Source organism: Chelmon rostratus, chromosome 15 (assembly GCF_017976325.1).
Source record: "Chelmon rostratus isolate fCheRos1 chromosome 15, fCheRos1.pri, whole genome shotgun sequence".
NCBI lineage: Eukaryota > Metazoa > Chordata > Actinopteri > Chaetodontiformes > Chaetodontidae > Chelmon > Chelmon rostratus.
Window position 1 is genome coordinate 1,676,351 of NC_055672.1, and position 18,803 is coordinate 1,695,153.

Here is an 18,803-nt window from a genome sequence, read left to right on the forward strand (position 1 = left end):
CCATCCATCCATCCATCCACCCACCCATCCATCCACCCATCCATCCATCCATCCATCCATCCACCCGTCCATTCATCCATCCATCCATCCATCATCCACCCGTCCATTCATCCATCCATCCATCCATCATCCACCCGTCCATTCATCCATCCATCCATCCATCCACCCGTCCATTCATCACCCACCCATTCCAGCACATTCCACCATACAGCTAAAAGGCCACAGTGGCAGCAGGGCTCCTTAATTGAGACGACACTAATTATCATCTTCATGTTCAAGATTAGATCAGTGCTGATTAGCCTAAAATTAGACACACACACACACACGCACACACACACACACACACACACACACACGCACACACACACACACACACACACACACACACACACACAGTCCTGTGTCAACAGAAATATCAGTGTGATCCTCCTGGTACGATCTCTGCGTTTGGCATTTCTAAAAGTTGTGTACCCGAGTGTGTGTGTGTGTGTGTGTGTGTGTGTGTGTGCGTTACCTCCAGCTGTCTCCATGTGTGCGTCAGGTTGTGTATTTTGCGGTGGAAGGTGGCGGGCAGTTCGGTCCCGCTCCTCTTCAGAGACTCTGCTCGGCCCAGCAGGCTGGTCTTCCTGCTCTCCATCATCATCAGCTCAGCGTGGGAGCTCTGGGGACAGACAGCGGGACACACACCCGTCACACAGATGGACACACACAGCCGGGGTCAGAGGGGAGGAGCTCCACACCAGCCGAACCACCTGTCGGGGTTCATTCACCTACCTGCAGATTTATTCACTGACCACGCTTACATCCACATGTAGAGCAAATTCTAACAGAACTTTCAGGAAATGCACGTTTCATCCACTATCGTGCAAGTATTAGTAGTTGGTTCATCAAGAAAAGCAGTAGATGGCGCTAACGGTCGAGTCAGGCGCCACTCAAGGAACAACGTGCTGTCGAATACCACTCCAAACAAACAGGGGGCAGCATATCACCAGAGGAACCGCTAACTGCTGCTCAATGTACTCTTTGCTACTAGCTGCTGCTGCTAGCTAGCTCAGTTAGCTGTGCAGCTGCAACTTCTTCTTAGATCACTTTTGAATGTTTAAAATAAAACAAATTCTGACCACATCTTACACACTGCACTTTTACACCACAGAAGAGGAAGAGGACACAACAACACGATGACATCATCAAAAAGCGCCGGTCGAGCCTCAGATCGTAGGAAACATGATGGAAACATTTCTGTGCCACTTTCATGTCTTAACGTGAGGAAGGGAACAGATGTGGTGTGTTCGTCTCTCAGGTGCAGCTGAAGCGTCAGCGGACGTTTAAGTCATGTGATTCAAACATGCTAGATTTCATTGGCTGAATCACTTTCCATTGAACTTTGTCATATTTTGCTTTTATCAATACACAAACCTTTATGCGCAAATTAAAAATGCAAATGCAAACAAATGGATGGAAGTGCAGCTGCTGATTGGCTGAAATCACCGCTGGCCCTGCCCCCCACCTCGACACACCATGGAGACCAAGTTCAGATGCTCGACACTGAATATCTCGTCACCTCTGCGTGGCATATTTTGTGAGTTTAGCTCTCTAAACTGAAGAGTCTGGGTCTTCACTGGAAGCGTGGCGGGCCTACAGGTGGTGAGCGCTTGATGCTCCAAAGGCAGCTCTTCAGCGCACTCTTCCTTTAACCGCTCTTTCAAACGGGAGCGGGTCTTTTCATGGTTGTTGTTCGCGGCTCATCTCATGATGAAATGTCTGAGGCAGTCGTAGGAGTTCGCAGCAGATTTCACTCGCAGCTTCACCTGCTTAGACCACTTTAAAGGCAAAACTGTCGCGGCGCCGCAGACGCGCAGGAATCAAACGCAGCGGCGGCGCTTGACGGCAGACTGCCGAGTCCTTTCTGGGAGGATTTTAAAGATTTTGTAGCACCGAGCGTCGCTGAATATTTTCAGGCTCGTGTTTGAGCGCCGTGGTCGGGGAGCTGCACAACACCTTTCTATTTATGCCTCACGCACTTTTCTTTTTACAGAGTTTGCTGTTATTAACTGGCTTTTCTGGATGCATCATCTCAGATGTGTGAAGAGAAAATGATTATTTTAGTGTTCCCGCTCTCTTGTGATTTAATGAAACGCTCGCTGTCATGTGACGCAGCGAGAACTGTTAGCGGGACGATGACAGACTGGAACACGACCTTCACAAACACATCCTGCGTCCTGACAGCTTTGTATATTCCTCTGACGCTCATCACTCCTCATTCAGTCTTGTTCTTCTTCTCTCCGTTCGGGACTCGTTTTGTGTTTCCTGTCGTTTTCTCCTCCTCTTTTCTCACCTTTATTTTTTATTTTTTGCTTCATGTTCTCGCCGTCCTGCCTCGCTCCTCCCTCACAAGCTTGTTTTTCCTGTGAAACTCATCACCTCCTTTTTGTCAGTCTGACTTTATTTCTCATGTCTCACCCCTTTATTCCTCCCTCCATCGTCCTCCCTCCCCTGTTGCTCTTCTGTCCCTGCCTCCACTGTGTCTCAACACTTCTCCATCTTTATTCTCTTCACTGTAACACCCCTTCAATCCTCCTCTTCACTCGTCTTTTGCTCCATCCATCTCCTCCCTCTGTCTGGTTGTTAGCGTAACTCCTCCGATGCCTCCATCTTTTTTTTTTTTTTTGCTTAACTTCCCTCCTCCTCTCTTTTCTCTTTCTCCTCTTTTCATTTTCTGCATCGATAGCTACTTGATTCTACTTTTCCCTTGTCGTTTATCATTACTGCCCGGCCCCATTTGAATATTTAAATGTCTCTTCTCTGACTGTGTGTGTGAGCGGATGTATGCGTGTGTGTGTGTGTGTGTGTGTGTGTGTGTGTGTGTGTGTGTGTGTTTTTGCTGCGCTGTCATCAGAGAGGCGGCGGCCATTTTTCAACGTCGCCGATTCTGATGGAGATGCTATCGCTCGGCGCTTCGCGGCCATCCATCCCCTTCACTTAGCTAATAGCCGCGCGGCGAGAACGAGGGATCGACAGCGAGAAAAGAGACGAGTTGAAGGTAAATATGTCGCCGTCGCACTCGTCTAACAGTCAGGAAATTATACGATTTATTCGTTGATGGCAAATATTGATTTAAAAAAGGGGAAAGGGAACTGGTGGTGGTGGTGGAGGAGGAGGAGGGGGGTTGTTTTGTTGTTGTTGTTGTTGTTTGTTTGAAGGATGCCACTGATCCAAAGTCAAAGCAAAGAAGGAGAGGGGCGGGGGGGGGGGAGATAGACACGCCGATTAAAATGCATGAGATCCGAACTTTGAGATAAGTGCTGAGAGAGGGATCTTGGAGAAATGGGACGGTGGAGGGGAGGAAGGGAGGAGGGGAGGCTGGGAGTGATGGTGTGAGGAGAGAGGGGGGGGTGCATGGATGGCTAGTTGTGATGTATTCATGCCTCAAGTCAATCTCCATGCAAGGGTGGACTGAGATACGCAGGCCTGAGGACGGGGGGAGACGGAGAAGAAAGAGGAAAAGACGAAGAGGCGAGTGGAGAAGAGGAAGAAGAAGAAGAAGAAAGAAGAGAAAAACAAACAGAGAGTGAAGGAGAGAGAACAGAGACGCACTCAAACCCTGCAGACCTGACAGGATGCCATACACGGCGTACACCACCCACCACCACTCAAAGTCTCAGGAGTCACCCGAAGCGACGCGAAGGAAGGAAGGAAGGAAGGAAGGAAGGAAGGAAGGAAGGCTCAACTTCACACGAATACCCGCTAAAGCAAGCGAGCGACAGCCGGCGACAGTCAGAGCTGAGGCGGGGGCAGCTCTCTACACCACCATGAGTCCACCAGCTGCAGGCCGCCTGCAGCTTCAGGCAGGGAAAACACCGGAAAGGTGAAGAGCAGCGGGCCAAGCAAAGGTTTTCCCCACTGAGGGGGGAGACGGACTGACGAGGACGAAGATTTTTGCTTCGTGAAAATAAAGACTTGACAGGAAAGTTCAGCGTTCAGCAGGTGTGGGGAGAGAGAAGATCATTATTCTGTTCGCCTCAAACGTTACAGATTCAATCAGAAACAATTCAGTTCAACAAGTCGAGCAGAAAGAAACGCTGAAGACTTGTTTGCGCAGCGATTGATGAGGAAAGTCTTCGGCTTATGAGCAGCAGAGGGAAAGAAGAGGTTTGATTTCACTGGGTTTGAACTGCAACAGTCGTTTTCAAGGGTCCCACAGACCTGGTCTCTGTCGATCCAGCATCACACCAGTATGTTTTTAATTCTCTGCTCTGAAGCCGTCAGGTTTCAGCAGAGGAAACAGAGAAAAGGTGTATTTAGAGATTTTCATACATCGGACGTGAGACACGGAGACGGAGGGTCAGCTCTCAGTTTCCCAGATAATCCTCTCAGCTCTCCTGTTCTTCACTTCTGCTGTTCCAGGTTCAGGGTTCAGGGGAGAAACATAAAGGCGACTCTGACCTGTGACCTCCCGCCTCCTCCATCCACAAACTCTTTCCGCTCCTGAAGTCACTCCAGGTTTCTGCCGCTCGGAGCACGAGCGCAGCGTCTGGGCTCGAATCATGCAGCATCAATCGCGGCTAATTTAAACTAATCGGCCGTCGCTTCAGGCCCATATGTTGGAAATCCAGTTTAACCAAAGCTGTTCACTCACTTTTTGTTCCTCAGGAGTTTGAAACACAGAAACTGTGATGTAAATGTGGTTTTGAATGTGTGTACAAAAATGCAGATTATGAGGACTCAGGATTTCTTTATGTGTTTAAAATGAGTGAAACCTTAAAGGGACAGTTCACCCCAAAATCAAAAACTCCCATCTGACTGTGCTAGCATGCACTAGCTAACATTACAGCTTAGCCAATCATCCTTAGCCATCCCGCGCTGTCGCAGTGATACCATTAGCAGGTGTCGTTTGGTAGAAAGAAAATAGTTCCTACATGAAGCTGCTCACAACAAGGTCTGTGGATGATCCTGAGCGACCCGGTCATGATTTCAGGAAAGACCCTGGTTGAGTTTTTCAAATGTATTTTTAACACTTTGAGCAGTCGAGCGCTGCTGATATGTCTGATATCTCCAGAAGTCGGATACATAACACGACAGGTGAGAGGAAAAATGTCCCTTTAAATATTCAGTTTAAATATTCAGTTTAAATAATCAGTTTAAAGACGCTGACCTGAAGGAAATCATGGATGATATTTTCCACTTAATTTTTCCTACATTTAAACTCATTTAGACTGATCAATTAATCAGATCGATCAGTAATGAAAACGTGCTATTTGCAGCTCTAACTTCATCCATTGTTCAATATTTATATATAAATATACTGAAAATCTGCTTTACAACACATGTAAAGTAGGAATAATTGGTGGAATGGTGCAATATATTGCAAATATATCATATTATTGGATATTTTCCACAAAACAAAGCAGGAATTATGTCATTTTTCAGCACAAACATGGTCATAATTTCATAAACTCCTCATTCGTCTTCAAACATGCAGGTTTTTAATTCACCAAAGAGAAACAGCGAAGCCGACGCACAGATGAACACGTGTCATATATCTCATCACACGCGCGCGTTAAAAAATGTCGGAGCTTTCCAAAAAACAGAGCAACGAGGGATGAACGCTTGACAAACCCGAGGAGAGGGGAGGAGGGGGAGGAGAGCAGAGGGGAGGGATGGGGGGGGAGAAAATCAACAAGCAATCATAAGTTTAATTTGGTCTCCATATTAATGAGCACGGAGCTGAAATGTCAGCAAAAATGCAGTCATACATGAAAAACATTTAATGCATTTTGAACATTAGTTTTTTTTCTCCCCCCTCTTCTCGCAGATTCATCTTATCCTCCAAATGAGAGAAGTTTGTCGGGGGCTGCGTAACGGAACGATTTTGTCGTCGCGGCAACTAAAGTTCGGGGGAAGCGATAAGGACGCATCTTCATCCTCCTCATCGTCATCTTTTCTCTTCTCCTGTCTTTGTGTCTCTGTCCTCTTCGTTTCTCCTCTCTCTCTCTCTCTGGCTCGTTTCTATCCTTCTCCTCCTCTCCTCCTCCTTTCTTTTCCACCTTTAAATCGTCGTTTTCTCTGCTTGTCGGCCTCGTCTCTGAGCCCATCCTGACTTTGTAAAAGATTTGTCCAGTAATACCACAGCGGCTGTTACTGGTACTGCTGCTCCCAGTATAAGTACCAGTATGGAGACATGCTCACTCATAACTCATAATTACAATTCTTCCATTTTTCTGCTCTCCATTTTCCGTCCTGTCTCTGCTTTTCCTCCTGAAAACAGTGTGTGTGTGTGTGTGTGTGTGTGTGTGTGTGTGTGTGTGTGTGTGCAGGAGATACACAAAGAGGCAAACAAAACCAAAACAAAACAAAAAAACACTTTATGCTCGCTAACATTTGTGTGTGTGTGTGTGTGTGTGTGTGTGTGTGTGTGTGTGTGTGTGTGTGTGACTCAGTGTCTCCGGTTGAGATGGATGTTCCACTGGCTATGAAAGAGCAGGAAGTGGCTCTCTGACACCCCATTTATACTGCCAGACACTTCAACCTGTGTGTGTGTGTGTGTGTGTGTGTGTGTGTGTGTGTGTGTGTGTGTGTGTGCGTTGGTGGGAAAGTAAAGCCACACAAACACCTTTAAGTAACACCAGCCTCCCCGAACTGCCTCCCCTGTACAATAACTGTAAATTTACTTGGATATATTTTCGTTCGGTTTGTTTTTTCTTTGAGGAACTTGAACTCAGCAGTTCGTGTTTACACTGAGAACTGAAGTCAGACCAGAACGAGCCTCGTTAATACAACTGAGTAAAGGTCAATAAACACATCTCAACATTTACTGTTTCTCTCTCATGTTCAGGATCATTCTGAATATTTCTGCCTTCATGATGGTTTAATACATTTAAAAGAAACTCAAACTGAACTAAACTCCGCTCTCTGCGCTGCCGAGAGTTTCTGGAAGTTTCTCTTTCACCAAATTAAAACCCTTCTGTTTGGACCAAAAAAAGAAGCAACGAGACTTTCCCTCTTTCCAAACGAGGCGACAACAAAAGACCCGGCAACATGTTTTAATTGTCGCCATGGAAACCAGATGAATGAGCCGTTTGACTGGCCGGTAGAGACGGCTCGCCATTCAGCCTCGCAGCGAGTCACGTGTGTGTGTGTGTGTGTGTGTGTGTGTGTGTGTGTGTGTGGCTGGGAGGTCATTAGCACAAAGCAAAGAGGGTGAAATTTCTACCCGTCTGTTGAGACAGAGAGACAGAGACAGAAGAAAGAGACGAAAACAGACACAGACTAATAACTGTCAATTAAAAAAAGCAAAGAGAAAAACCAATAAACGATCTGCTGATTATCGAAAACACTCGATCCATCCGATTTTATCACAAAATAAAATGTAACATTACTCGCTGTGTTCAGAGCATTATCTTAAAGGATCATTTGTGTTTATCTGAGCTCATCAGTCTTCGTGACATGCTGCTGCTGCTGTGTTGTCGTTCCAGGACAAAGTTTTCGATGTGTGGATTCTTGATTCAGTCAAATCCCCCAAAACGCAACATAAAAGGTGATTTTGGTCGTTTGCAGGTGAAACTGCGCCCAAATGTCTCGGCTAAAACTGGAAAGCTTTGTGAAATGAGATGACAGCATTTCAGTTTGAAGCAGTAATGAAATAAAGTGATGTAACTGCTGGTAAAATTAAATGTAACCCAGATGACTAAAATCCTTATTTCAAGCGCAAATCACCAAAACATCCTCCCGGTTTCTTTTCTCTGGGTGTCAGAACAGGAAGCGGAAGCAGCAACGATACAGGAAAGATGAAGAAGAAGAAACAGAGAGACTTACCTGCAGAAACAGGAAGTAACTGACAGGTGTTGGTGTGAGGTCAATTAATTAGATATCTGAGAAACTACAGTGAGGAAAACGTTGCTGTGGATATTCAGAGTCTCCTGATGATAATTAAATTCATTAAATCGTGTTTCCTCTCGCAGCACCGTCAAATAAAAATCTTCCCAACAACACAGGAAGTCTCAGGATCTAACTTGCAGCTCTTCATTAAATGTACTGATCCCTGTTCCTGCTCCTCGGAGGATGAACCCTTTAACGACCCCGTGACCTTTTCTTCAGCGCCCCCTTCAGGACGAACCTCACATTTGCTCCTGAAGCCACATCATGGCCAAAACTTTTATACAGCGGAGGGTAACGAACACGGCATCACGATGAGTCTGCTGATTATTTTCATTTGCTTCTCATCGTCATGACAAAACAAAAATATAACAAAACAAGAATTATAGAAGTTTATACTTTGATTTTACCCACTGAAAAAAGTCAACAAAGTCGACTATCATCGCTGATAAAACTGCGTTAACAGTTTTATTTGTATCATCTGAATATTGTTGGTCCAAACAACCAGCGACAGATCAACAGAGAAGAAGAGAGAGAGAGAGTGAGGAAGAGTGCTGGCTGGAGGGAGGCTGAGTCAAACAGGCTGTGGTATGCCGCGAGCAGTTGATGCCAGGTGACCTCTGACCCGCTAAGAACCCTGGGAATTCTCTCGTGGCAAGACAGTACGAGACGAAACAATACGAGCAGTAGAAGAAAACACAGAGGAATTCCAGAATATTCAGCCAACGCGAGGGTCGGGCGTGATCGCCGGGTCCGTTTTGGATCCAGTTCCAGGTCAGCAGAGCACCTGGATTCATTAAGCTCCGACATTAACGAACACGTTACTGAACTTTTATCGCTCCTGGGTATTTTTTTATTGACAAAGATCAACACTGACAACAAGCAGGAACGTCAGCAGGCTCATTGATAGCTGCTGCAGCTAGCACAGGTCAATCAGCTGCAGCTAAATGCTAATGAAACTTCAGCCTGCTGGTTACTGAAAGATCAGCCATCAAAGAAAGAAAAATAGATTTCTTTAACAACGTGACCGATCCGTCTGTTCTGAGGGGGGCGATGAAGCAGCTTCGACACAGACAGGCTTTCTTTGCATTAGCTCCACAGCTAACGGGGAACGTTATAGGTAACGTCCATCGGGCCGATCAAGTGGCGCCTACCTCAGTCAGAGAGCGATGAAGAACGTAAACAAAATAAACAAGGACTGTTTGTTTGTGGGATAAGACTGAGACTTAGAGTCTAGACTAATGTTAGGTTGGGTTTAAATAGGTCTACATAAAGGACTAAATTCTGTCAATGAGCGTCCTCATGAGGATAAAGTATAAACGTGAGTGTTTCTGACCCCATACGAAGCCGGATGGATCAAACCATTCACTGTCTGAACAAAGACTGCCTTTATACTGAGAGACAGACAGACAGAGGGAGACAGAGGGAGACAGAGAGAGAGACAGACAGAGAGACAGACTGAGAGAGACAGACTGAGAGAGAGACAGACAGACAGAGAGAGACAGAGAGAGAGAGAGACACACACAGAGAGCCAGACAGATAGAGAGACAGAGAGAGAGAGACAGACTGAGAGAGACAGAGAGAGAGACAGACAGAGAGAGAGAGACAGACAGACAGACAGACAGACAGAGACACACAGAGAGGGAGACAGACAGAGAGAGACAGACAGACGGAGAGACAGACTGAGAGAGAGACACAGAGAGGGAGACAGACAGAGAGACAGACTGACAGAGACAGACAGAAAGACAGAGAGAGAGAGACAGAGATGGAGACAGACTGAGAGAGAGACAGACAGACATAGAGAGAGAGAGACAGAGAGGGAGACAGACAAAGACAGAGAGGGAGACAGAGAGAGACGGCATGTGCTGGTATGTACAAGCATGTTTGCTAGTGTCTTTCCTGTGTGTGTGTGTGTGTGTGTGTGTGTGTGTGTGTGTATGTGCGTGCGTGATACTTTTTTGCAGTTCACACACATTGTACACATGCTGTCAGCGTGTTCAGGTTTTTGTCAATAAAGCTTCATTGAACTGAGATAAATGGTCGGGAGACAGAGATGCTCCATCACTTCCTTATGTGTTGAGTCACGCTACTAATAATCTCAGTGGCATTTGTGTGTGTGCTTGTACAGCTATCTGTGTGTGTGTGCGAGTGTGTGTGTGTGTGTGTGCGTGTGTGTGTGTGTGTGCATGAGTGTGTGTGTGAGAGAGAGAGAGAGAGAGAGAGTTACAGTCTTACAGTCTTACTGAAGTGGGCAGGTGTTAGTCAACAACATGGCCTCTGTTGTTGGCTTCCGCTACTGTGTGTGTGTGTGTGTGTGTGGGCATGCGTGTGTGCATGTGTCTGTGTGTGTGTGTGTGTGTGTGTGTTTGTGTGTGTGTGTGTAAATTGAGTAAAAGAGATAAACAGAGCGTCAGAGTTTGCCAATTCACTGCCCTCAACTGAAGAAAGAACCAGGCCTTTATTTGAGTCGGGCTTTTATTCCTAATTGTCTCTTCTCTTTATGATGTCTTAGTCAGAAATCTCTGTTTTCTGTTTGGCTCCCTTTTTAATTTGTTGTCCAAACTCATCACTTAATTCTGTTGTCTTTAAAAAGTCAGCATTCTGAACATTTCCCCCGCAGTAACACCATCAGTCCAACAACAGGGAGGAGAGCGGGGCTGGAGACAGGAAGCTGAGTCTGAGACTTAGTCTAAGTCTGACCACCTTTAAATTAACGTGCAGTGTAAACACACCCACCAGGCTGCCTCTGGAACAATACGTGGAATTTATTTTGTACTGGTCTTAAACATAGATCAGCGATTTAATCGCCACGCTTTGCTGCGGGCGTGATGCAGCACGTATGTCGCGCTCCATGTATTTCAGTCGTAAGGCATGATGTCACATTTTTACAAATTTCACTTGGACATATTTAAATCTGATTGCGCTGACAGATTTAATGAACTATGAATTATCAATATTTTTCTTATTGTTCGTAGTGGAGACAAAGTGAGAAAGAAAGTGAGATAAAAGCACTATTTCTAATAATTGCAGAAACAAAATGAATGTGAGAAGCTCGGACGTCTTTCCTCAAAATTCTGCAGAAAATTATGTATCAAAATAAGAAAGTTTGATTGTTACAGAACAAAGACGCCCCATGAAGAGTAAGATATAACAAGACTTTAGTGTCTCTGTGGGGACCGACAGCACAGCTCCGGTCACCTGACTCGCTTTGATTGTCGATTCCTCTCCTTTCCTTTTCCCTCTTCCTCCTCCTCTCCACACTTCTACACCTCCTCTCCTCCCTCCTCTCACCACAATGACAGAAATGTAATAGCATGGCTCTCAGTGTGTGTGTGTGTGTGTGTGTGTGTGTGTGTGTGTGTGTGTGTCCAGCAGACCGACCATGTAGCCTAAACGACAGACAATCTTTATTCTAATGAAGAAGGTGCCAAGGTCAAACGGAGAGCAGGGTGATGAATGGAGAACATATACACACTTAAACACACACACACACACACACACACACACATCATGTGGCTCACACATTAATTGTGTACCAGAGCTCTCAGTCGCTTTGCAACTGCAGTATTATGTGTGTGTTGTCATGTTCACAGTCTCTCTCTCTCTCTCTCTCACACACACACACACACACACACACACACACACACACACACACACACTTAAAGGGAGGTTTTCCCCTTGAGATGACATTAAACATTATTCTCAAAACACACACTTAAACAAACCGTCACAGGAAATAAAATCTGTTTGCCGATAAAAGAAAAACTGCAGCGTGCACGTGTGTGTGTGTGTGTGTGCACGTGTGTGTGTGTGTGTGTGTGCGTGTGTGTGTGTGTGGTTAATAATCATGCAGCTTGGTGTTTATTGGTTGTTTGTTTGTCATCATTATTCTGTGATTACTAATCAAGTCAGTGACCAGTTCGTTTCTTGTTGAGTCCAAACATGTTTTTTTCTTTAAGGCTGAAACTATTTATCATTTTTAAATGATGAAGTATAAAAACCTGATTAGAACACAGCTTTAATGTACTTCTACCCTGAAAACAGAATATTAAGCAACAAAAGTATGAAAAATGTGGATTTCAGAACAAATTTCACATAATTTATATTAATATCAAAGATTTGACTCCTTCAAATTAAAGGTACCCTTAAAAAGAGGCAAAGTTATGTTTACATTAAGGTTTAAAAGAACTGATACAGAATCATATCTGTTATATTGATGGATTATAATTATTGATGCATTAATGTGTACCTCACTTCAATGTTGCAGCTGATTCATCTACAGCTAATGACTTTAAATACTGCTACAATTATATATCTTAATTTATTAGCTGATTTCTCTTTTGTATTAATAATCAGAATCTGCAAAGTAACTACAGCTGTCAGATAAATGTAATGGAGTAAAACAAGGTGGAGTTGAAGTAGCATTAAATGGAAATACTGAAGTGAAGTACAAGTACCTTGTACATTGTGCATAAGTGCAGCACTGGTTACACTGCTCCTCTGCCAGCTCATGAAACGCTGCTCAGCAGCACCACAAGTGGCTCTAAAGGTCAAAAAGAAGAGCAAGCTAAGCTGCTGTGAAAATCCTGCCCTGTTCTGGTGGAAAACTTTCAAAATTAAAGTTTGATTGATTTTAATTCAGCCGCCGCTGTTCATCGCTTTGCGAGACGAATCATCTCTCGCTGTTTTGAAGGGAAACTCCGCAAACATGTTTACAGCCGACCTTGGCCCGACATTGGCTCGACGCTCGTCAGACTACTTTTATTTCTGCATGAGACTCCTGCTCATTTCTGAGAGTGTTCGCGTCGGGTTTCAGTCAGACGGCGTTCCTGGGAAGCCGAGGGAGTCTCAGGAGAGGAGAGATACAGAGAGAGAGGGGAGGAGGAGGAGGGAGAGAGGAGGAGAGAGAGGAGGAGAAAGGAGGAGAGCGAGGGGGAGAGAAAGTTGGCGAGATGCTGCTGAGTCGTGTCTCTTTGTTCTAAAGCAGATATATCCCCGACTTTATCAAGACTGACAGAACAAACGCACAGGAAACAGCCTCCCACAGGACACATAATCCACACACACACACACACACACACGCACACACACACACACACACACACAGATGAGAGACACACAGAGGTCTGAAAGCGTGAACACACACAAGAGGAAACTAAGAACATTTGAGAAAGTGCAGAGACACACGTGAATGTGAACACACACACACACACACACACACAGGTGAGAACTTGAATAGACATCTGAACGTCTGACGATGCACACACACGTCAACGCATCACACACACAAACACACTCAAAGATATATTACACACACAAGCAACTCTGAGAATATGTGTAGAGGACAAAAACTGCCTCTGCAAACACACACACACACACACACACACACACACACACACACACACACACACACACACACACACACACACGCTGAGAAGAAAAGCAAACATACATGTTTCTGTGGCACATATGACAACACATGAGAATAAATCACCATGAGCAAGAACACATGTGACCACACACACACATGGTCGCAGACACACGTGTGTGTGGTCACACAAAAAAAAGAAAAAGAGAAGAAGAAAGAAAGTGAATATCTTCTGTGTTAATTTACGCTCATATTAACCAATAAAAACTGTAAATAAATAAAACTGTACCCTGAATGTTTCTCTTTCCATAAAATCCTGTTATGATATTTTTAAAATGTGAACAACTCATTAAATTAATTATTATTGTTGTAATTTAATGATAACTTCTATAAACGGGCTGATCAAGATTAATCTGAATACGTTTCATGCAGCTGTTAGCATTTGAGATCATAAAAGAAGTAAAAAAAAGACTTCAAACACTTTTTTATACGTTTAAACATGATGAACACGGATGAGGAACTGATGAGGAACTGGTCTCTTCTCGTCTGTGGATCCGCTGCAGATGCACAGCAGCTGACAGAGACATGTTGAACAGACAAATATCAGCTGTTTCTGGGTCAATACTTGTTAATGTTACCCAGAAAAAGGAAAAACAAGGAGGATGCTGAGCTTCCAGTTCCATCAGGACGCATCAAGAACAGCATCAAGCACATCATGTTTCGGAAAGTAGTTTTAAAAATAAGCACAGACGAAAACCATTTACTGCATCCTGAGCTCAATTAGCTGATAATGAGCCTGATCAGCCACTGACAGCAATCAATACAAACACACATCATTAGACTGTAAAGCACCAATCAAACCGTTAACTAACGGCAGTCGGTGAGTCAGACGAGCTTTAGCAGTTAGCTACAGTTTCTGTGGTGGTGACAAAACGGGGGAATACCACACCAAACTCCCTTTAAGAAAAGCAACGTTTTAACAATTCCTGACACATCTGCAAAAACAGTGGTCCCCAACCTTTTCTGTACCATGGCCCAGTTTAATGTCTGACTATATTTTCACGGCCCAGTCTAAAGGTGTAGCAGATAAAAACAAAATAAAATGATAAGATCGGCATTAAAAACTCTGGTATTTTCGCTTTAATAATGATAATAATGAACGTAAATCCACTTTTTAATCATGTCAAGAGGACCTGGCTGCAGACTGGCGCTGTCAGGCACCTCCACCGTCAGTACGGGAAATCACGTGATACATTTCAAAATAAAATTGCGAGGGCACTTCCAGTAGCATCGCTTTTCTCACTAATGCATTCATTAGATGGATGTATATATTATTCTGTACTGTGCACAGTTACAAATTCCTACACTTTATTTTATTTTTATTTACATTCTTTAAGACTCGAAAAATAAATCAAACAAATTATGTGAAAAAACAAAATAATGGAAATTATTTTTTCTTGCTGTGCGGCCCAGTACCAAATGACCCACGGCCCACTAGTGGGCCGCGGCCCACGGGTTGGGGATCAATGTGCAAAAACACACGAGTCCAGAAACACAAGACAAAAGACCTCACATGTCCACAGTCATCTCGTCAACTCGGCATCAATATAACACACAAAGATAAACTTCATGACGGATTAAACACCAACTCATGATACTTTGAATTCAGTGTGTAGCATCAGGGGAAATAAAAAACGAGTGCGTCGACAGTGAGGTTACTGCGTCCTTTCATACCCGTGTACTACGGACTGGTTTCAAGTCTACGATATGAACTCACAATTTTGTCTTTTTCCCTTCTCATTTCCTGTGTTAGGCTCAGCGCTCCCTTCATGACATCGCCCTGAAAAAGTAGTGAAAAGTAGTAGGGATACTTTGACGACGGCTCTTTCGGTGGACTTTGGACGAGTTTGGGACAGATCATGTCTCTAAAAAAACTGCCTCCAGTGACTTCTGGCATGTTAACGGCTCCTGTTGTGGACTTCTACAAATGGAACAACCTTGTAATCAATACACCTCGTACGCCCTCACGTTATATGACGGTGGGGGACAAAAGGGTCTCATGTGAGACGGAAGACACAAACAACACAATACAAATAATAAATAACACGAATACTCTGAACTATACAACAGACGAACCTACGTGGATACACACACTAACATCACACAAGAACCGAGAGACTCACAATATATCAGGGTACGTGAGAAAATACACACACGCAGGCACACACACACACACACACACACACACACTCCCAGAGGACTTCAGCTCTCTGCTCGTATAACAAGCCGAGACAAACGACAAAACGCGACATCAGGACGTCTGACCCAGGAAGAGTTCGACTGAACACATCCCACCAGACACACACACACACACACACACACACACTGTGCGCACACACACACACACACACAGTACACACACACACACACACACACACACACACACACACCTGACACACAGCGAGGCAGCAGCAGAGCTCTGCAGGTCTCTGGAGAGAAGAAAAGGGAATATGAGTCTACAAAGAAAGAAAAGTGTGTGTGCATGTGTGTGTGTGTGTGGGTGTGTGTGTGCGTGTGTGTGTGTGTGCATGTGTGTGTGCGTGTGTGTGTGAGACAGAGATTTTCCTGAGCTGCAGGACGTTTCTTTTGGAGGATAAGGAGAGATTTTTGCTGTTTCAAAGTGTTTTTTAAACGGGTGAAGACTGATTTTTTCCTTCTCTTCTTTCTTCTCTCCATCCCTCCGTTCCTCTTTCTTTCTGTCTGTGTCTCACTTCAAACGTACAGAGGTCACTTCTTCTTCTGTGGTGGATTACAGGAGCAGATTTTATCGTGTTTCTCAGTCGTACATTCATTCTCAGTTTTCTCAGGAAATCCATCCAGATGAGAACGTATCAGCATGTTTTCATTTTTATCCTCTTTTTCATTCTTTACTTCCTTCACTTATTCTCCCCTCTTTCATCCTTCCTTATTTCCTTCTTTCAGGCTTCTTTAGATCACTCTTTCCTTTAGTCCCCCTTCCCTGATAAATTTTCCTTCCTCCCTCTTTCACTCCATCTTTCCCTTTTTGAATCCCATTGATCCTTCTTTTATTTCCTGTCTGTTTCCTTCCATCTTTCTTTGCATCCTTGTTTCTTCCTATCTCTCTTTCCTCCCTTCTTCTTTCATTTCCTCTTTACTTCCCTCTTCATCCCTTTTCTCCATACATTTTTCCATCTTTGCTTTTTCTTTTAATTTCTTCTTTCCCTCCTTTTTCATTGTTCTTCCCTTCCTTCCTTCTTCTTGAATTCCTTATTTCCTTCTTTCAGTCCTTCTGTCCCTCTTTCCTTATTCCATCCCTTCATTACTTGATATCTTCTTTCATTCCATCTTTCCCTTTTTAATCCCATTTATCCTTCCTTCCTTTTTTTCTTACTGTCTTTCTTTAATTCCTTCTTTCATTTCCTCTTTACTTCCTTCTTTATTTCATAAATATTTCCTTGTTTCGTTCTCCCATGCCTTCCTTCTTTCCCTCGTGTTTAATTTCTCTTCCCTTCCTTCCTCCACTCCATTGTTCCTTCCTTCCTTCCTTCCTTCCTTCCTCCTCCTCAGTATTACAGTAAGAAGGTTGAAAGCGTTGAGACATTTGCAGAAACAAATGACTTCCCGTCTTTCTTCCACCGGTTTGTACATCCTTTCTTCCTCCTTTCTCTCTCTTCTTGTTCTCCCTCCCTCCTCCCCCCCCCCCCCCCCCCCCCCTCTCTCCCTCTCTCCCCCTCTGGATGGAAGGAGGGTGGGAGCGTTAGCAGCACAGCGAGGATTGCAGCAACAATTACATGTGAAATTAGCCTCGCCTCATAGCCTGCAGTGTAATTCCAGCCTTCTGAGGCGTGGCAAAGTCATCTGTCTCTAATTAAAGATTCTCTCTCTCTACCTCCTCCCTCAGCTTCTCACTATCTCTCTCTTCCTCTCTCTTTCTCTGGTTAACATTCATCTTCTTTCATCCTTCTCTCTGTCTGAGGGTGGAGGTGGAGGGGGGGGGGTGCTGGAAAGGTGCATATCAAAACCTAATTCACTGCAGGTCACAGTTTTTAGCAGGTGAAACAAATTATTTCCTACTTTTCATTTCATTTCTAATTCCTCTCTTTTCTTCATTTCCTTCCTTGTTCATTTTCTGTTCCACGTCTTCCTTCGCTCGCTCGTATTTCCTCTAAAGTAAGTCAGCGACCAGCAGCTTGAATCCGGACATGCTGCTTTCATTACCAGCATCCAAAAACAACACAAACTCTTCGCTGGTTAACGTGCAACTCAAAGGGCACAGAGACGATCACATAACCACAAATATGTTGGTTTGTTTCCGCTGTTAATTTCATTTTTTCGTTACTTTTCTCCACAATCACCAACATGTTGCAGCAGCTCTGTGTGAGCTCTGACCTTTGACCTCTTAGCTTACATTTGTGTTTGCCATTTGTCACTAAGCGAGCGTCTTTCAGCGGCACATTTTTTTTTTAATTTGAGCAGTATTTTAAAGATGAACAGACTCCACGTTCAACAATAAAACAGAAAATATTACAGTTACAGTGAAGACAAAAGGAAGAAAGAGGGACAGACTGAAAAGCAGAGCGAGAAAAATCTCAGAGGAAAGAGGATTTAAGCCGTCTGTGTGTTTCTCAGGCATGACTCTGCAGCAGAATATAACCCAAACTCTGCCTCTGAGTGTGTGTGTGTGTGCGTGCGTGCGTGCACGCTCAGCCTCATGTTGAGGTTGTGTACTCTCACTGCTGCCCTCAGGGTTTCAGATGGAGACAGAAACACAGACTGTGAATGTGCTGTATTTTGTTTCGTCTCTCTTTCTGTCCATCGACACGCTCGTTCTCTCACTCGCGTCTCTGCAGGAGGTTTTCCTCCCCAGGAAAACGAGATCACAGGTCGTCTGTTCAAACACCCAAAGTTACTCATTTTATACGCTGACACGTGTCCAAAAAACCCTTCATAGTGATAATAATAAACCTCATTCATTAGCACGTCTCGAGTTAAAAAGGGCTTTACTATTTTTTTTCCTCTCTCTCTCATTATTCTCAATTATTTATTCATTTAATAAGTATTTTAATTAAAGATTTTTTTATTTATTATCTTATTTATTTCTACTTTATTTTCCTTTCTCACCATTTAAATTCTGTTTCATTATAAAATTTTTCTCTGTATTTAGTAATAAGGGGCATGTTGAAGGTGGAAGCCCCCCTTGTCATGTCTCGTCAGATCTGTTCAGTGTTTTTGTTCACGAGCGTCATGTCTTGTCTTGCACTTCCTGTTTTATTGTGAAACCTAACTCTCCTCTTGTTTCAGGCCCTTGACTTCCCGGTGTGTTTCCCGCCTGTCTGATTGTCTGCCCCGCCCTGATTGTCTCCGCCTGTTCATTGTTACCTCGTGTATATACAGTCTGCGTCTCCCTTTGTCCTGTGCCAGATTGTCTCGTGCCTTGTCCTGTACTTGCCTTGCTATCTAGCGTTCCATGATCCCTGTCTTCTGTGTCCCTGTAAGTCTAGTTATTAGCATAGTTGTACCTTTTGTTTGCTACTTTGTTATC

General features: G+C 44.1%; 1 protein-coding gene across 1 annotated transcript in view; it reads right to left on the minus strand.

The window, feature by feature from the left end:
- akap6 (A kinase (PRKA) anchor protein 6) overlaps window positions 1–18,803 on the minus strand; it is a 152,434-nt gene that overhangs the window by 47,597 nt on the left and 86,034 nt on the right. The window contains exon 15 of the mRNA XM_041954505.1: window positions 515–661. Within this exon, the coding sequence (XP_041810439.1) occupies window positions 515–661 (147 nt within the window). The remainder of the gene's footprint in view (window positions 1–514; window positions 662–18,803) is intronic.